General features: G+C 30.9%; 4 protein-coding genes across 4 annotated transcripts; 1 reads left to right on the top strand and 3 right to left on the bottom strand.

The window, feature by feature from the left end:
- Nucleotides 1–2,227: 2,227 nt before the first annotated feature.
- Nucleotides 2,228–3,767, bottom strand: LOC119669778 (zinc finger protein OZF-like). The gene is made up of 2 exons (XM_038079797.1): nucleotides 3,167–3,767; nucleotides 2,228–3,107 (listed from the first exon to the last, which is right to left on the bottom strand). The coding sequence occupies exons 1-2, from the start codon at nucleotides 3,674–3,676 to the stop codon at nucleotides 2,304–2,306; spliced, it is 1,314 nt and encodes a 437-aa protein (XP_037935725.1). The 5' UTR covers nucleotides 3,677–3,767; the 3' UTR covers nucleotides 2,228–2,303.
- Nucleotides 3,768–5,643: 1,876 nt separating this feature from the next.
- On the bottom strand, nucleotides 5,644–6,637 carry LOC119669788 (zinc finger protein 184-like). Its single transcript, XM_038079807.1, has 2 exons — nucleotides 6,075–6,637; nucleotides 5,644–6,016 (listed from the first exon to the last, which is right to left on the bottom strand). Exons 1-2 carry the CDS (start codon nucleotides 6,558–6,560, stop codon nucleotides 5,669–5,671), a joined length of 834 nt encoding a protein of 277 aa, XP_037935735.1. The 5' UTR covers nucleotides 6,561–6,637; the 3' UTR covers nucleotides 5,644–5,668.
- A 3,205-nt stretch (nucleotides 6,638–9,842) lies between these two features.
- Nucleotides 9,843–11,079, top strand: LOC119669784 (guanine nucleotide-binding protein subunit beta-5). Its single transcript, XM_038079804.1, has one exon. The coding sequence runs from the start codon at nucleotides 9,912–9,914 to the stop codon at nucleotides 10,971–10,973; it is 1,062 nt and encodes a 353-aa protein (XP_037935732.1). The 5' UTR covers nucleotides 9,843–9,911; the 3' UTR covers nucleotides 10,974–11,079.
- A 251-nt stretch (nucleotides 11,080–11,330) lies between these two features.
- On the bottom strand, nucleotides 11,331–12,201 carry LOC119669771 (zinc finger protein 626-like). The gene is made up of 2 exons (XM_038079790.1): nucleotides 12,073–12,201; nucleotides 11,331–12,013 (listed from the first exon to the last, which is right to left on the bottom strand). Exons 1-2 carry the CDS (start codon nucleotides 12,091–12,093, stop codon nucleotides 11,384–11,386), a joined length of 651 nt encoding a protein of 216 aa, XP_037935718.1. The 5' UTR covers nucleotides 12,094–12,201; the 3' UTR covers nucleotides 11,331–11,383.
- Nucleotides 12,202–18,307: the final 6,106 nt, after the last annotated feature.

Genomic DNA, 18,307 nt, shown 5'->3' with positions numbered 1-18,307 from the left:
TTTCCTGTCAAAGTTGAGAGTGGGTGTGATGTAATCAACGTTTTTAGGAGTAAAATTGAAAAGATTTAGAATGGAGGCATGACCATAGTCACTGTCTCTACATTGTGAGGTAGCTTTTAGTCTTAAAGCAGATGAAGCTGCCATTTGTTTACTAATAATATCCATTGGCAGTAACTGAAGCATCAAATCTAGTGCAATGGATGGTGTGGTGCATAGCGCCCCGCTAATACAGAGTTCAGCTCTACGCTGAATCCTGTTAAGTACTGAGCAGTACGAAGATTTATCAAGAGCTGTCCACCATACCGTAATACTATACATCAATATGGGCCTAATAACAGCTATATATAGCCATTGGGTGATGCGAGGTTGAAGACCCCACTTCTTACCAATAGCTTTCTGACATAGAAGAAGCGCAACATTGGCTTTTCTTGCACGCTCTAGAGTGTTTTTCTTCCAAGTGAGTTTCCTGTCGAAAACTATACCTAAAAATTTGGCTTCCTCCTTCACATGTATCACAGAACCTCGTAGATAGGGTGGAGAAAGATTCGGGACCGTATGTTTTCTTGTGAAAACCACGATTTCAGTTTTATTGGGATTCACCCCAAGGCCACATTTTTGTGTCCAATTGTTTAGGATATTAAGACCATTTTGTAGAATATCCCTAAGAGTGGTAGTATATTTTCCGGTGACTGTTATCGCAATATCATCCGCAAATGCAATAGTTTCGCATCCCTCCGCCTTCAGTTGTATTAGCAGTTCATTCACCACTATGTTCCAAAGGAGAGGGGAGAGTACTCCTCCTTGGGGGGTACCTCTATTTACCCTTCTGCGTGCCGTTGATGAGCCCATCGTTGCTTCAATGAGTCTGCCAGTTAGCAGCTGATTTATAAAGCCAATGAGCGCATCATCAACACCCAGACGCGAGATCGCGCTTACTATTGCACTCGGGAGTATATTGTTAAAGGCCCCTTCAATATCTACAAAAGCAACCATACAAATAATGTGTAACCAAGAATTAACTTTGTACAAGGGGTTATTGATTGTAGACCTGAATTACAGTAGAGACTCGTGCAATATCGTGTAAATATATCAAATATATATGTGCAATATATCATGGAAAGATTATGACGACTAATAAAGTATTTGCGAATTAGAGATAAAAAGAAGCTTAATATAATCGTTCAATGATGAATTAGACAGATTTTTACCTCATGTTATTACATCAATGGGAAATTGAACTGTGTGCAGTATATCAGGGTGGGAGTATGGCTCGTAGTGAGTGAATAAATATTTATGAACTAAAGATTACAAGTTATTTAACCGCTGAATGATGGAATGTTGACAGCGAAATTGGGATATTGTCTGGCATAAGGTCTGACTACTAAGTCAAGGCAATTCTGAAGCAATCCTCTTCTTTTAAATTCTCAAAGCCGTGCCATTTAAGCGGACAAAATTTCGGGCTCTTTAAAGAGTTGAAAACTACTAGTAAATACGTTAACCTACGCTTGACGCTAAAAACCTTTAATTTAAAGACTTCGAACCCTCATAACTTCGATTTAACTCATAAGTAGATAAGGATATACACTAAGAAAAGTATCTGCCAAAATTTTTGAGAGGTTAAACTTGATTTTCCAAGTATTGTAACACCTGGACAGAGAATTAAGATTATCCTTAATTCCTGTGCTATCCTCGAGCTAACATACAGATTTAGCGTAGATCAGACAATCATCAACATCACTTAACTGTGTAAAGTTAGTGAGGTTCAGGTATATTCGATGTAAAAATACTAAAACCCAAGGATCCAAGAACTTTTAGATAATTTTGAACCAACAAATACCTGATAAGACCAAAAATTAGTAAAAATTAGTAAAATATATTACAAATGAAAGTTGTGAAGTGAGAACCAATCTGTTAATCCACACCTTGGCCAGAGCTTTTGCAATAATTTTTTACTTATAATTCGTTTTTGATTAGCTTTAATTTTGATACGCAGTTTTATTTTCTCATTTTTTTTATCAAAATTTGCACCAATTACTGCTACATCAGAATTTTTCGAGATTATTATTAAGCCAACAGACATAAGAAATAAGTATGCAAATACTTCGCACATTAATGTTCCTGTCTATCAATGATTCAAACCCTCATAGAGATAAACCCGAAACTGAGTTATGTATGATAACGTAAACATGATGTTAATAGATATATTTATACTTTTTTCTTTAAAAAAATTGTAGATTATTTATTTATGTACGCTTTAAAGTACTTTATAAATGTTCTTTTCTGTTTGATTTTAATTAAATTAATCAACTGCCTTCCAGACCAATTTCTATACTATTGACTGGAATAACTGTTATAATGTCTTCAATACTATTTATATTTTTGGTAGGTTCTGTGCCATGAGAACGCATATGAAACCTTAAACCGCCTGATTGTGCATAGGCTTTGTCACATATTTTACATTTATATCTCTTATCCTTAAGATGAATTCTTTTATGCACTCGCAAGGCTTTTTTTCTCTGAAATGTGGCACTACATACATCACAGACAAAAGGACGTTCTTTAGTATGCGATACAGCGTGTACAGTTAAATCATGAACACTAAAAAAGCATTTACCGCATGTTGTACATTTTGCAGGTCTTTCACCTGTATGACGGCGCATATGCGCTTTCAGAACACCACGATCTCGACATTTCCTTCCACATATTTCACAAATAACAGGCATAAAGCCAGTGTGACGCATAATATGCGACCGAAGTTCCTTGTCAGTAAAAAAACTACTATCACATTCATCACATTTGTATGCTTTAATTCCAGTATGTCGAATTTTATGTCTTTGTAAGTTTCCAGTTTGTGTAAATGATTTACCACATATATCACATACAATACCTGTATGCTTCCATTTATGGCCACGTAAATTTCTTTCAGTGCGAAATGATTCTCCACACTCACCGCATTTGAACTTGAATTTTGGCAAAATGCGCGGCCGGGATGGATTATGATTTATTCGCATATGATTGTATAAGCTTCGTTTGTGTTTATATTTTCGAGTACAAAGACGACAGGAAAATTGAACATCACTGTCATTAGTTTTTGAATCATCTGTTTCCTAAAAAAAAAGAATCTTTAAAAAACTACATAAAAGACAATATAAAAAAACATAATTACACTTGTTTCATCAAGATTTTCATCATTCCAATTGGTGTCTTCTTCATCAGCTGAAATATGTGATTCACTAATAACTTCAGTTTCCTTAATATCTATGCTCTTCACAACTGATTCCACTTCAAGTAGTAATTCTTCTATATTAATAGGATTTTCATCTTCTTCCTGCGTTGTTACACTTTCTAAGACAGTTTGAAACTCCTCATCGACATTCAATTCAGCTGTTTCTAATGATTCACATTCGTTTTGGGGACTTTTGTCTTTCAATTCAATTGGCTCGATTTTTGTAGTTTCAACTTGTTTTTCAAAATTTTGTGCAGTTTCTTTTATATCCTTGCTGTCAATAGTTGATACTAAATGTTCTTCTTGAAAATGTTGAGGGAAGTCGGAAAAGTCTATGTGCTGACCACACAAGCAACAAGCTGCCTTATAAACCGTTGACGTCAAACAAAATATTTCTCCACATTTAAGATTGTGGAAGGCATTAACTTCCGGTATTACTATTTTCAACATTTTTATTGTTTTTGAAATTAATTTTTAAAAAATAACTCTGAAAACTTTCTAAATGTAAACATTTCGTTCGTTCAAGCAAATATATAGTGATGGGGAATTAGAAACGGTTACTTGAATATTTTATTATGTTCATACTCTGTGTTAAAACAAAGCAAATATTTTTATATATTATTATATTTAGCATTATAAAAATATGTTATTTTATAGTTATTCTTCTTTAATTATTATTCAAAAATTGAATGTTATGCAATCATATAAATTACCATCCATATGATTCTTCGTGGAATGATAACTTCAGTGGTTTCCCATTGCCTTCTGAAGGGTTTAAAGTTTTCAGTCTTAATCTCAAGTTATTTAACCGTCCTTAACATAAGGAACAGATGCAGTTTGCAGCCGCCAAAATGTTATAAACAGACGCTACGTTTCGACTCGTGAATGGACACGGAAATTTCTTCCACGCGTCCATGCTCGCGTTGTTTCTTTTATCGTCTCTTACGATAAGGTAAACGCTCCTGCAGTGCTATTCTCTCCCGGCATTACACGGGATATAATTTTTAACATTATATTTATAGCATTAAAAATATTTTATAAGATATATACTGGTTTTTCTGCAAAACGAACTGTCCCGTACTAGTATTTTCTTGTTATATATGAAAATTAATTGAGAAGTACATTTATTATTTTTTAACTATATTTTATCAGAAAAAAAATATGGAATATGGATGGAAAAACATTTTTATCAGCTAACAACTCCTTTTTGTAAAAAGTGTTATAATCATGGTTTTTAAAAAAAACTATATCATAAATACGTTATATTGAATAATTTTAAATAAAATGTTCTTTAATATTACTCCCTAAACCCTAAGAGCTGTTTAAAGAAAATTGTATTTTTAACAATATAATTGAATACAATTAAATGTTTTAATACTGACTATATAATATATAAATATATTATATACCTTATAATATACCTCACTAACTTAGACTCCAGAATTATATCCATTATGGTACCAAGTTTTATACCATATGTGCGACCACCCTAACTGAAGCAAGAGAATATTTTGGACAGGGCAATTACTCTATCGCTTTTATAAAGAAAATAATGTTTTTAAAGCCTATACTACTGATATCGGACAGATATTTTAGAAAGAGATACTTCGAAATGACTGTACGCTTTCTCGAGAGTCCCAAACAGTGGCACAGCACATGGGTAAAATTTTCCTCTGACTCGCATCTGTAACAAAAGTCGTTGGCGAGAGCCGTTAATAGGTCGCTGTGTCTTCTAAAGAGACACTGTAGCGTCACAGTACGTTCTGCTTTGTTCAAAGTGTAGTATAAAATTTCATGAATTATAACTTCCATAGAAACGCTGCTTGGCAAGAATTGAAGGAAACTGCTGGTAATAGATAGAGGAGAAGTATATTTTGGGATAGATATTGTTGAATGACAAGATTCTTCATATACTACAACGCCTATCATTATTCAAATTATGAATAATAACGAAGACGATAACAGCGACATAATACCCTAGATTAGTTTCTAAGAAAGTCATTTCGGTGATCTAGAGGCTATTAGTTTAGCTACTCACGAAACCAAAATATTTGTATGTGACAGTCATAATCGTATAGTTCTTATGTATATAGAATATGCTGTCGAGGCTTAAGATGGAATATTCCAAGAAACCTTAATCGTTTGCGAATAGTGTTATATATCTCTTATAATGCAACTATCACTCGCTTTTATAGTAATTGTACACTTAACATGTTTATGTCTAAGATAGTTTTTTAATAATTATTTTTAATAACCATATATTTCATTTATAATATTATTGTTAACTTATTTCTAATATACACAATGTCTTTATATATTTTGTGTCGTCCTTAATAGTTAATACATTTTATTAATTAATTTGCTTATATTAATATAACAAAATTTAAAAAAAAAAATTTAATTTAAAAGTTGATCACCTAATTATAATTTTCATTAAATTATCTAATTAACATTCCGTGACATCTTCCAAGATACATTGGGGTGATGCCTTTTGATATGCGAAAATAAACTAGGTCCCTGAGCATAACTTTTATCACACTCTGTACACTTATAATTTTTATTTCCTAAATGTATGAGTTTGTGAGTATTTAAAACTCCTGCACTATAGAACGCTGCACCACAGATTTCGCACTTATGCTTACGTACCCTTCTTTTTTTCAAACTCGATACATCAAGAGGTAGGGCTAAATCGTGATGGACTCGGAAATGGTCAGCTAAGTTTCGTTTGCGCTTGAATTTTCTTGTACAATAAGGGCAAGAATATTGTACATCTTCATCATCTGTTGATTCCTGAAATCATTTCCCTTCATATAATATTATATAAAAATAATGTGCAAAATATATATACATTTGTTAATTCAAGATCCATATCATTCCAATTAACATCATCTGCATCTGCATCAGTCGAAGTTTGTAAAGGGTTCATAATCACTTTTTTTTCATCAACTAATTTTGTTTCCACTTCGAAATCATCTATATCAACAGAATTCTCATCTTTAATTTCCCTTCTTGCATTCTCTAAAAATGTTGAAAGTTCCACATCCTCATTTATTACGTCCTGTTCTAATGAACGGCATTCACTTTGGGTGTATTGGTCTTGCATTTTAATTGATGGACGTTGTTTTTTAGTGTTTTGTCTATTGTCATTTATTTCTTTGTGGGATATTGACGATATTAAATGTTCATCTTGCAAATGTTGAGGAAATTGAGAAAATTCTATATGATGTCCACAAAAGCAGCAAGCGACTTTGTAAAGAGTTGAGCTTATGCAAAGTATTTCTCCACATTTGAGATTGTGAAACGTGTTTACTTCGGGTATAAATATTTTCAACATCTCGAAATATATGAACAAATTAACTTTTCAAAGTAATTTTAGAAACTCTTAATGTAAATAAACAAAATAATACAGTGATGTAGTTTTTGAAATGGTTACTTTATGAAACGATGTTTGACAAGAGTTTTATGTTCGAATACAAAAACGTATGTTTTCCGAATTATGTCTATTTACAACAATTTGTATGGGCTAGTGAGAAATGGAGAATTGACTAATGTACTAAATTCAAATACAAAATTTAAAAAACAAGAACTATAATAAAAGAGTACATCACATAAAATGAAATTTAAATGAACTATTATAATTAGCATATGCATATCTTTATCTTTTTTCTAAAGAACTTTGTTTAAAACTATTCCATATAACATTAACATTGTTAATAATGAAGCACTCTTCCATTTAATATAAATAAACTATTTAATTTGATGGTATCCCTTCGTCCATTGTGTTGAACGCTATTAATTTATAAAGAATCTTTATTTATTATTTAATTTATTATATTATATTATCATTTTTAATATATTAGATTTATATGATATTATTGTACTCTATTATTTGGCAAAATAATATAATATTTTAAAATATAGCACCTTCAAACTGATATATGTAATGATTCAAAATGGTTACTTTGTTACATTGATTTTCGGTATGTTTTCATTTATTCACATACAGAAAAACGTATGTCTTCACATTAATAGTTTTGAACCAATTCGAGATGAAGACGTATTTGATAAAATCATCTGATATATGTACTTTTTCCACAAAACTTTTTGCCGATATAACTTAATGCTATTCTTGTTATAGACCGCTGGGACCTGTAAACAGATAACATGAAAAGGTTTACAAGATCAACCCATATAGTAGGGATGTGGATAAGTAGTAATTGAAAGTGGTAGTATGGAAGAATAGGTAGAAGGGGTAGATTATGGTGTGTAGTGTTCAAATTAAAGATCAACCCTGCTCTGGACGAAGAAACCTAGCCACTTCAATAGGGTGAGTCCAAACGTTGAACGGAAATTTGTGCGTGCAGTGGGACAGGTGCACAGATAAGCAACGTCATTGGGTGCAGAGCTGCAGTTTGGGTACACATTAGGAATTTACGTGTTTATGCGTGACAAGTAACTGTTCAGCACGTAACGATATCCTGATCACAACTGATCTAGAGCATTGCTTAGCACAGAAAGAACGACGTCTCCCTGGAAGATTTTAGGCGAAAGCCTGTTAATAACCAAGTTGTGTGACAACTTTGATCTTGAACTTGGCATCTGTGTGGAGTGCTCTATGTCCGTATTTATATTCGATCTCATTGATGATAGATACGTTGCTAAATGTGTCGATATATCTATGAAAAAAAAGAGGGATCATAGAATGCACATGACACTATTGAGATTTCTATCTGTTTGGCACGCAAACTGGTATTACTTGGACAGCAGTTCTTTATGGTCTTTTACAACAAGCATTTTAGTTTCAGCATGGAGATAGTCAACAAGCGTCATGCGATGGCAGTTCGTTGAAATTCGAAATGCCGTGTATTCGATATTCTAGTTGCTATTGTTTATTCTGGATACAGATTAGACATATGATCTTAAACGATTACCATTACTAATCTGTGGACACCTGTTGGTATGGTCATTTTTGGACATGATGACCGACACTTGGTCATAGAAATTGACGAGTGGCTCCGGGAAGTAGATCTAGCCGCTCCTGAAACCTAACTGTTGTTTCTAAACTATTTTTGTTCATGTTATATAAAAGTGTGTATTGATTGACTGTCTATTATGTGAAGAAGGAAGCTGAACTGGAATGTATCAAGTTAGGAAGAGTTATCTAACGCGTATACTTCTTGTTAATTATTATATTTAGCATTAATATATACATTGTTTGATATGTACTGCTTTTCTTCTTAGTTTAGTCATTAAAAAGATATACAGTGTCAAAACCTCATACGTCAAGAACCAAGTCAACTGGCATATAGTGTAGTGAAAAAAATAAAAATTTTACTTTCTTTTTTTTTTGTTTAAAGACTATTAATGAAAAATTTAAAAATAAACAACTGTTTATATTATTTTTATATTTATTTTTGTGTATATAGTTCTTGGTTATTTAAAGTTGCTAAAGCTTCAAAGTATTTTGACTTCTTCATCAGGTCGGGATAATTAAGCAACTGAATTTACATTCATAGAATTAGAATGCTTATATACATTCATTTGGGTTTTGCTGACTTCTTTCGGTTCTTCTCTCTTTCGGTGTCACTATTCTATTTATGTTTTTTAAGCATATAAATCTATTAGATCAATAACTTCTTGTAAAGTCTATTATTCTGATTTATTCTTTATTCAGCTTTCTCTAACGGAATTTAAACATATATTTACTAACAACTTATCCAGTTTTGTCGCCTATTTCTATTGCCGCGGTAAAAGCAAAGAACTGATCCACTTTACAAATTTCTTCTCACTTGCTTTTAATACTATATTCAATTTGGATACAGATTACACATATATTCTTAAGAGTAAGAGCAAAGAACAGATCCACTTTACAAATCTTTTTTCACTTCCTTTCATATTCAATCAGGATACAGATTAGTCATTTGTTCTTAAAGGAAAGCAGTTACTTATTCAGTTTAATTGCGTAATTTCATTACCGCAGTAAGAGCAAATAACAGATCCACTTTACAAATCTCTTCTCATTTGCCTTTAGTACCATATTCAATCTGGAAACAGATTAGTCATATGTTCTTAAACGAAAGCAGTTACTTGTCCGGTTCATTCGCGTAATTTTATTACGGCAGTAAGAATATAGAATAGATATACTTTACAAAAGCTTTCTTACTTGCTTTTAATACCATATTCAAATTACCACAGTAAGAGCAAATAACAGATCTACTTTACAAAAGCCTTCTTACTTGCTTTTAATACCATATTCAATCTGAATACAAATAGGCATATGTTTTTAAACAATATTATTTACAAAAGAGAAACAGTATTAATTTTCATTTAATTTTATAAAATAAAATTAACAGTATAAAGAATTTAATGCAGACTTATTCAAATCAATTTAATTCTTTTATTTTAATACCCATAAATACCATTTTAAAATAATCATTTAAATGCGCATAATAACGAACTTTTACAAAGCCCCACTAAGCAACATTAGTGCGGCCAAGCTTTTACTAATGTGAATATGCTTGGCAGCACAAAAATTGGATGTTATCTACCCCAAATTGGATTCTTTTTTAAATATTGATTTGCATGTACACATTTTTTATTTTTGGTGTGCTAGAAAACTGTTTATTAAAAAAATTAATATTTTATAAATAAATAAATATATTATAAAACAAAAATTAACACCAAAATGTCGGAAGTTGCTTCGAATACAAATGCTAACGAAAAGATGACAGCTTTATTAAAAGAAGCTGAAAACTTGAAAACTAAATTGGAGGAAGAGCGCCAGAAATTAAATGATGTTAGCATGTCTAGCATAGCTGAACGCTTGGAACAAATTGCTTTCGTAAATATCAAGCCACGCAAAGTGCTTAAAGGACATCAAAATAAGGTGCTTTGCACTGATTGGAGCCCTGACAAACGGCATATTGTATCATCTTCACAAGATGGCCGCCTAATAATTTGGGATGCATTTACTACTAATAAAGAACACGCGGTTACAATGCCTACAACATGGATAATGGCATGTGCATATGCGCCTTCAGGAAATTATGTTGCTTGCGGTGGTTTAGATAATAAAGTAACTGTATATCCTATTACTAATGATGAAGAGATGGCAGCCAAAAAACGTACCGTTGGCACACATACCAGTTACATGTCTTGTTGCATATATCCAAATTCAGATCAACAAATTTTAACTGGAAGTGGCGATTCTACTTGTGCACTTTGGGACGTTGAGTCTGGACAACTTTTACAAAGCTTTCATGGTCATTCGGGTGATGTGATGGCTATTGATTTGGCTCCCAATGAGACCGGTAACACATTTGTATCCGGTAGTTGTGATCGTATGGCATTTATATGGGATATGCGTTCAGGACATGTAGTACAATCATTTGAGGGACATCAATCTGATGTAAATAGCGTTAAGTTTCATCCATGCGGTGATGCCATTGCAACTGGATCTGATGATAGCAGTTGTCGCTTATTTGATATACGTGCTGATCGTGAAGTTGCTGTATTTTCTAAAGAAAGCATAATTTTCGGAGTTAACTCGGTTGACTTCTCGGTGAGTGGACGATTGTTGTTTGCTGGATATAATGATTACACAGTTAACTTATGGGACACGCTTAAATCGGAGAGAGTATGCTTGCTATATGGACATGAGAACAAAGTGTCATGTGTACAGGTATCACCTGATGGCACAGCACTTTCTACTGGCAGTTGGGACTACACTATACGTGTTTGGGCTTAAATCAAATTATCAATTATGAATTGATGTGATGTTAAATGTTTATAAGATTATATATTAGAAAAAAAGTATTATTGTTATAATGTGTAATTTGATTTGTTGCCATATATTTTTTGTGCCATTAAAGTAAATATATTTTATTAGTTTAGTCATTAAATATTATTGAATTGTATGTATATTGCCTATTAAAATGAAATATGCTTATGTGGTTATTAACTAAAGAATTTATATATATTTTATTTTCGAATTAATTTTAAAAATACTGCTTAAAAATAAATGTTAGAAGAAAACTTGAATAAATAATTTTAAGATATTGCAAATTATATTAAATATTATGTATGAAATTAATTTTGTTTTGATTACTAAATATTTTCATTAAGTGTTTTATAAAACACTAATAATAATCGGTATACTTATTTCACACGATGCCTTCTCATATGTCCTGCCAAACCCGCAGCTTGTGCAAAATATTTATTACACACAGTGCAACTATATTTCTTGTTCTCCAGATGTAGAGGTTTGTGATGGTATAAGGTACGGGAGCATAAAAAAGCTGCACCACAAATTTCGCACTTATGATTGCGCACTCTTGTGTTGGAATGGACTCGCATGTGTTCAGTCAGTTGATGGATTGTTGTAAAGCGTTTGTGACAACGTTCGCAGCCATACTTCTGTACTTCACTGTTATGTATACGTTTATGTACCGTAAAATTACAACTGATGCACGTCTGATAGCCACAAACCTCACATAACAATTTATTAGCCACTCTATGTGCGCCTTTTTTCTTAGCAATTCGTGCACTTTTCAAATCATTACAGTTGTTATCAGTAACAAGATTGAAATGATCATCCGTTACACTATGACAATGTCTGATATGGCTCGTTAATGTTGCTCTGTTTGCCAACAACTTATTGCACAGCTCACACTTATAGGTATTCACTCCGGTATGATACTTCCTCATATGAGTTTCGTAGGTGCACAATTTCTTGAAACGTTTCTTGCAAATTAAACAATCATAAGTATCAGCGAAAGGGAAACTCTCCTTATGTGAAATAATCAGTAAAATTAAATTAAAACTTTTGAACTTAACACTTCTCTTACCTCCTCCCGCTCAGTAGCCATGGATGTTGCAAAACATTAGGAAATAGAACTCATAATTTATCGTACCAATTTAATCGAAACCAATTAACTGCGGTGCTGCTGATTTTTATTGGTCTCAGCATAGCCTGTTTGTTTTAAATCATGCAAAGAGACTATGCTAAATATAATTATAGCATCTAATTAATTAAACTAAAACAATTAATAGTTGTCAAAGCTAAATATAAAATACAATTGTGCATAAAAGCGCCAGAGTGCAATCCACGCCAAGCAAATTTTGAATGCTTTGAATTGCCAAAGAAATTTATCAAAGCAATTTAAATAAATTTACGAATTAATTTCTCTCCTTTGAATGGAACAAGTAATTTCGTGAATGAATAATTGCAAAATGCGAACGAAAGATATTTGCAGAGAAAAGTAATTTCAAAAGATAAAGACAGATATGACCAGGTGGATTTGATTCGTCAAGTGTATATATATATATAAGTGACAATTTTTAATAAAAACGATTTTTTTATTTTTTATATAAAAACTTTATTAGTACTTTGCACGATGCAAGCTTAACTTCTACTGACTAAAAAAAGGTTTTACCTGCTTAGCGCAGCAAGTTCTTTTTTGTTCAATTTAATGATGTTGGGAGAGAGCTTAATGTCACTCCTCCCACCTTAAAAATAAGCAATATTCCTATTGCGTTAAATACACATAATATTTCATATATTTTATAATATTTTATATTATATTTTATAAAGGATAGTTGTAATAATAATATCTGTTTTAATTGATATAAATTTATACAATACAATATATAAAAATAATAAAAAAAATACAATTTCATTTATGACATTAATTTCTTCAAATTTTCTTCTTTTTTTTTTTTTAAAATATACGTTAATTATATTAATATAATCTATTTTAATTTTTTTTTAATCCATTTTAATAGTTTACAAATATATTTTATAAGAGATGATTATAATAACAGTATTCGTTTTAATCGATATAAATTTATACAATACAATTTCATTTGTGACTATTTTAAAATTTTTTTTTCGTTTAAATTGACTTTTATATTTTCTTATATTCTTGTTTTTGAATTTAACTAAAAAGTGTTCATTGTCACTATCAGCTCGAACTAATGCTACTTGCTTAAATGGATTTTTTGTTTTATCAAGACGTTTTCTCACATTTTCAGCGTTGATTAAACCAATATTTATCGAATTTTCTTTTCGTGTTTTATTTAAATTGTTAATTCTATTTTCTTTAATGAGTTGTGAGTCAAATTCTGGAGGTAATCGGTTAAAAAATATGTTATATGGAGTTTGACCAGTAGTAGAATGTATTATGGTGTGATTATATGTGAAAACGGATTGTTCGAATTGAACATATTTTAGTTCCCTGTCATCTGAGGTGTTAATTATTCTAAGTTTTTCATTCAAGGTTTTATGGAAACGTTCAATGTCTGCTATACCGGTTTTTCCAGTACAAACTTCTATTTTAATATTTAATTCATTACACCATTCTTTGATATTGACGTTATTAATGCCTTGATCTTGGTCAATTTTCAATACTTTAGGAGGTCCCATTGTGTTAAATATTTTAATAAGAGCTCTCTTTGTTTCTAGCCAATTTAATGCTTGTACTTCTTCAATTGTACTGAATTTTGAGTACAAATCTATACATGTTAGAAAATGTTTTTTTTCCCATTCCCAGAAATCTATCACATATTTTTCTCTAATTTCGTAAACTGGAGGAGTGATTTTAAATGGCATTTTGTTTGCAACGTGGTCATATTTGCATCGATTGCACAAATCACATTCATTGATGATTTTAGTAATTTCTTTAAAATAGTTAGGAAAATAATATCTTTTCTTGAATTGATATATAATTTTTTCAATTCCTTGATGAAGCCTTCTAAGTGGATTTCAAGAATTTTAGTTTTAAAGTCGGTGTAATTAGGGATATTTTCCAGTTCCTTACTTGCTCTCAGAATCTTATGACGTCTATTGCAAACCAAGGTTTTGAAAATATTTTGAAATCTTAAAAAGTCTTCATTATTTGGCATAAAAATAGCCATGGTATTAGTTAGTAAAAATGACTTTATAATGTCTTTTGTTTGTTCAGTATTTAATTCTATATATTTAATTGTGGTAACACAATTTTTGAATATATGCTCTACATGTGTACTATTTTCATTAGATCTTATTAATCTCAACTGTCTTTTAAAGACATTGAGTGGTCTTTCCGCAATTGGGATAAAGTTTTGACTATCTGATGTAGAATGAATGGTGGCAATATCAGATGGAATTTCATCAAAATTACATTCTTCAATTTGAATGCGTGACAGAGAATCTGCCACATGATTTTCTCTCCCTGGAATATACTTCACAGTGAAATCATATTCATTTAGTTTCCATTTCCACCTTTGCAGTTTAGAGTTGGGTTCTTTTAAGTTGTGAAGCCACTGAAGTGGGCGATGATCACTATTTACAACAAACTTCCTGCCAAAGAGGTATGGACGAAAGTACTTTGTGGCCCAAACAACAGCGAGCAGTTCTTTTTCTGTAGTGGAATAGTGTGATTCATGCTCATTCAGGGTGCGACTAGCAAAGCAAACTGGCCGACCTTGTTGACTTAAAACTGCACCCAGTGCAGTATTTGAAGCATCTGTTGTAAGTGTAAAATCTTTTTTATAATCTGGGTAGACCAAAACAGGGTCTTTTGTTATTAAGATTTTGATTGTATCAAACGCTTTGTTATATTCCCTATCAGTTATATTGACTTTGTTGCCTTTTTTTAAGCAATGAGTTAGGGGTTTTGTTATCTTAGAAAAATCTTTTATAAATTTTCTATAGAACCCTGCTAGTCCCAAGAATTGTTTAATTTCTTTTTCATTTTTCGGTAGTGGATATTTTAAAATAGCTTCGATTTTATTTGGATTTGGCCTGATTCCCTCTGGGGTTACAATATGCCCTAAGAATTCGGCTTCTTTCTTAAGAAACTCGCTTTTATCCAATTGGATTTTTAAATTAGCTTCACTTAATCTGCTAAAGACTCTATCGAGAGCTTCAATGTGCTCCTGGAGTGAAGTACTGAAAACAATTATGTCATCTAAATATACTAAACATTCCTTCCCAATTAATCCATCCAAGATTGTATTCATCAATCTTTGAAACGTGGACGGAGCGTTTTTTAGCCCAAATGGCATACGCAAAAATTCAAAATGACCATTTCTAGTTGAAAAGGCTGTTTTCATTCTATCCTTTGGATCCATTTCTATCTGATGGAATCCTTTTGTAAGATCAATTGTACTAAAATATAAACACCTGCCAAGTTTGTCAAGTATTTCATCCATTAAGGGTATCGGATATTTATCACTAATAGTTATATCATTCAATTTACGGTAATCGATTACGATTCGCCATTTCTGAATTTTTGAAGCATCTAACTTCTTAGGCACCACCCAAATTGGTGCAGAATAAGGCGATTTACTGTGACAAATAATCCCCTGATCTAACATTTCTTTTATTTGTGTATCGACCTCTGATTTGTGGACTTCAGGGTATCTGTAGGACTTAACATATATAGGATCATCATGAGTTGTGTTGATTCGATGTTTGATTTTATTAGTAAATGTTAATTTATCGCCTACTTTATACCATAAATTTTCAAACTTATTTAATATCTTATTTATTTCGCTTAATTCTTCATCATTTAAATGATTTAGTCTAAATTTCGGTTCATAAGCATTGCTATTGAAGTGAAGTTCTTTAATTTCATTATCGAAATTATTTTTAAATTTATAAGTAATATTGTTTAATATAACATTTTTATGAACAACGTCAATTTTCGCTTGAAGCTGTTGAAGTACATCGAAACCTAGAAGACCATCGTAATTTTTAGAGAGGTCACACACATAAAATTTCAAATAATTTTTTCCTTTATCATTATAAACCTCTTGAATATTGTTTAATGTAATTTGCCCTGTTATTGTTGATACTGTTATTGGTTTTACTTTTAATATTGGAGATTTTAAGATATTGGGTTGAACAAGGCTTACTGATGAACCTGTATCAATAAGAAATTCAAAGGTTTGATTTTGTAATTTTAATTTTATTTTTGGTAAGAGTCCGGGGCTTCTAACCGAAAATTTTCGTTATCAGCCTCCGAAGCTCTATTAAAGTTTTGGTTTCGCGAACCGTGATATTTATTAGGGTTCTTATATGGTATATTATAGGAACTATTACCATAATGATCAATACTGCATGCATTTTGATGCGAGTTTCTAACGTTATTGAGTTGAGAACCTGATTGTTGGTTATGATGAATATTTTTCCCAACTACAATATTGTTATATTCATCATTCTCCTTTAAAATTTTTATAGCAGAGTTAACGTCTGCTGCCATGTTCGCATTAATTAGAGCCGTTAAGTGGTAGGGTAGTCCCTTTTTCAGTGTTTTTACACTTAACATTTTTAGTTCATTGAGCAAGAAGTTAATATTTGTTATGTTGGTTTCTTTTAATTTAATATTATCCCTAACTTTACATATTTCGGAATTAATTTCTTCGCAAAATTCTCTAACTTTACCTTTAAATTTGATATTACTTACTAATAGTAGTTGCGTTGTGAGTAAAACTCATCAATCAAATGTGCCTTCAACTCCTCCCAACAAGTTGGTTGCTCTCTTCTTACTAAGTTCAGGGCTTCTCCGCGAAGAGTGCTAATTACGCACTGAAAGTAAAATGGTTTTTCTTCGCCCGTAAGAGATGAAGACTCTGGTATGATTGCGTTGATGCTATCGATATACAGTGCCAGGTATTTATTGTCGCCATCAAATGGAGCGATCAGTTTTACACCTGCCACCGTTCTATCTCTTCTTTCTCTTCCTTCAATCATGGTGTTAACACTCGTTTTTTCTTCGGTCATTTTGGACAACTGATTTTAGATGGTGACAATGTTAGATCCTCTAAAAATTGTTGTATACGTTTTGTGGAAAATTTTGGTAGCGAACTCTGCCGTAATTGCACAAAAATTAGGAATATTTTGTACTTTTGATTTATCTTATTTTTTTTTGTATATCCTTTTTTTATTTATAAGAATAATTTTTTATTCTTTTACTGTTGCTGCTGATATACGACACGTTGACTAACTTTGATTAATTTTTGAGATTAAAAAATTTTGATTTGATTTTTTTTTTTTTATTTTATAATCTTTTCGTCGGATTCATCAATTTATATAATAATAAACCATATTTTTTAAAACAGTTATTAATATTAAAAAACAGAATTGATTAAAGATAATAACTAATTAATTGTTCTTGATTTGTGTAATTTTTCTTAATTACTTTTAAACATGTAGAAAAAAAATTGTTATTCTAAGTCTTTACTGCTGGTTTGTTTTATTTTAATAAATTTTAAGTTTAAATTTAAAACTTTAAAACTTCACAATTATGAACGCAAAGTTCGTTTTAAAAATTGTTATTCTAAGTCTTTACTGCTGTTTTGTTTTATTTTAATAAATTTCAAGTTTAAATTTAAAACTTTAAAGCTTCACAATTAGAAACGCAAAGTTCGTTTTTTAAAAAAATTGTTATTTTTTTTTTTTTTTTTAAAAAAAAAGGTTTAATATTCTACTTCTCTGAATATAATTTTTTTTCTCTTTACTAGGTTCTTGATCAGCTTCTACAGTTAAAGTTAAATTCCTGTTATTTCGTTTCAAGGTTTAACTGTTGCATTAAATTTTTTTTTGATAGTTTTAGTTTTTGTATGTATTTTGTGTCCACAGCACTTAAAATATCACGAACATTTGCAAAATTTCAGTTTGTTTTTTATTTAAAAAAAAGAAACTTTTTTATAAGTTACAGTTTTGTTTGTTTGGAGAATCGAATTGAATTCAATTATAATTCAAATTACAATATTTAAATTTTAATTATTAAATTAAATTAAATTTTAATTAAAATTTTAAATTAATTTTTTTTGTTTTTTTTTTGTGTCTACGGCACTTAAAATATCACGAACATTTGCAAAATTTCGTTTGTTTGTTTTTTCTTATTTTACAAGAAGAATTTTTTTTTTTATATTTAATTGTTTGTAAGTTCTTAAAGGATCATTTTCACTGATCCTACCGACTGCGCCAGTGACAATTTTCAATAAAAACGATTTTTTTATTTTTTAAATGAAAACTTTATTAGTACTTTGCACGATGCAAGCTTAACTTCTACTGACTAAAAAAAGGTTTTACCT

The sequence above is a fragment of the Teleopsis dalmanni genome, chromosome 1 (genome assembly GCF_002237135.1).
Source record: "Teleopsis dalmanni isolate 2A chromosome 1, ASM223713v2, whole genome shotgun sequence".
NCBI lineage: Eukaryota > Metazoa > Arthropoda > Insecta > Diptera > Diopsidae > Teleopsis > Teleopsis dalmanni.
The sequence above is the reverse complement of the archived record's forward strand: the minus strand, read 5'-3'. Positions and strand labels throughout refer to the sequence as shown.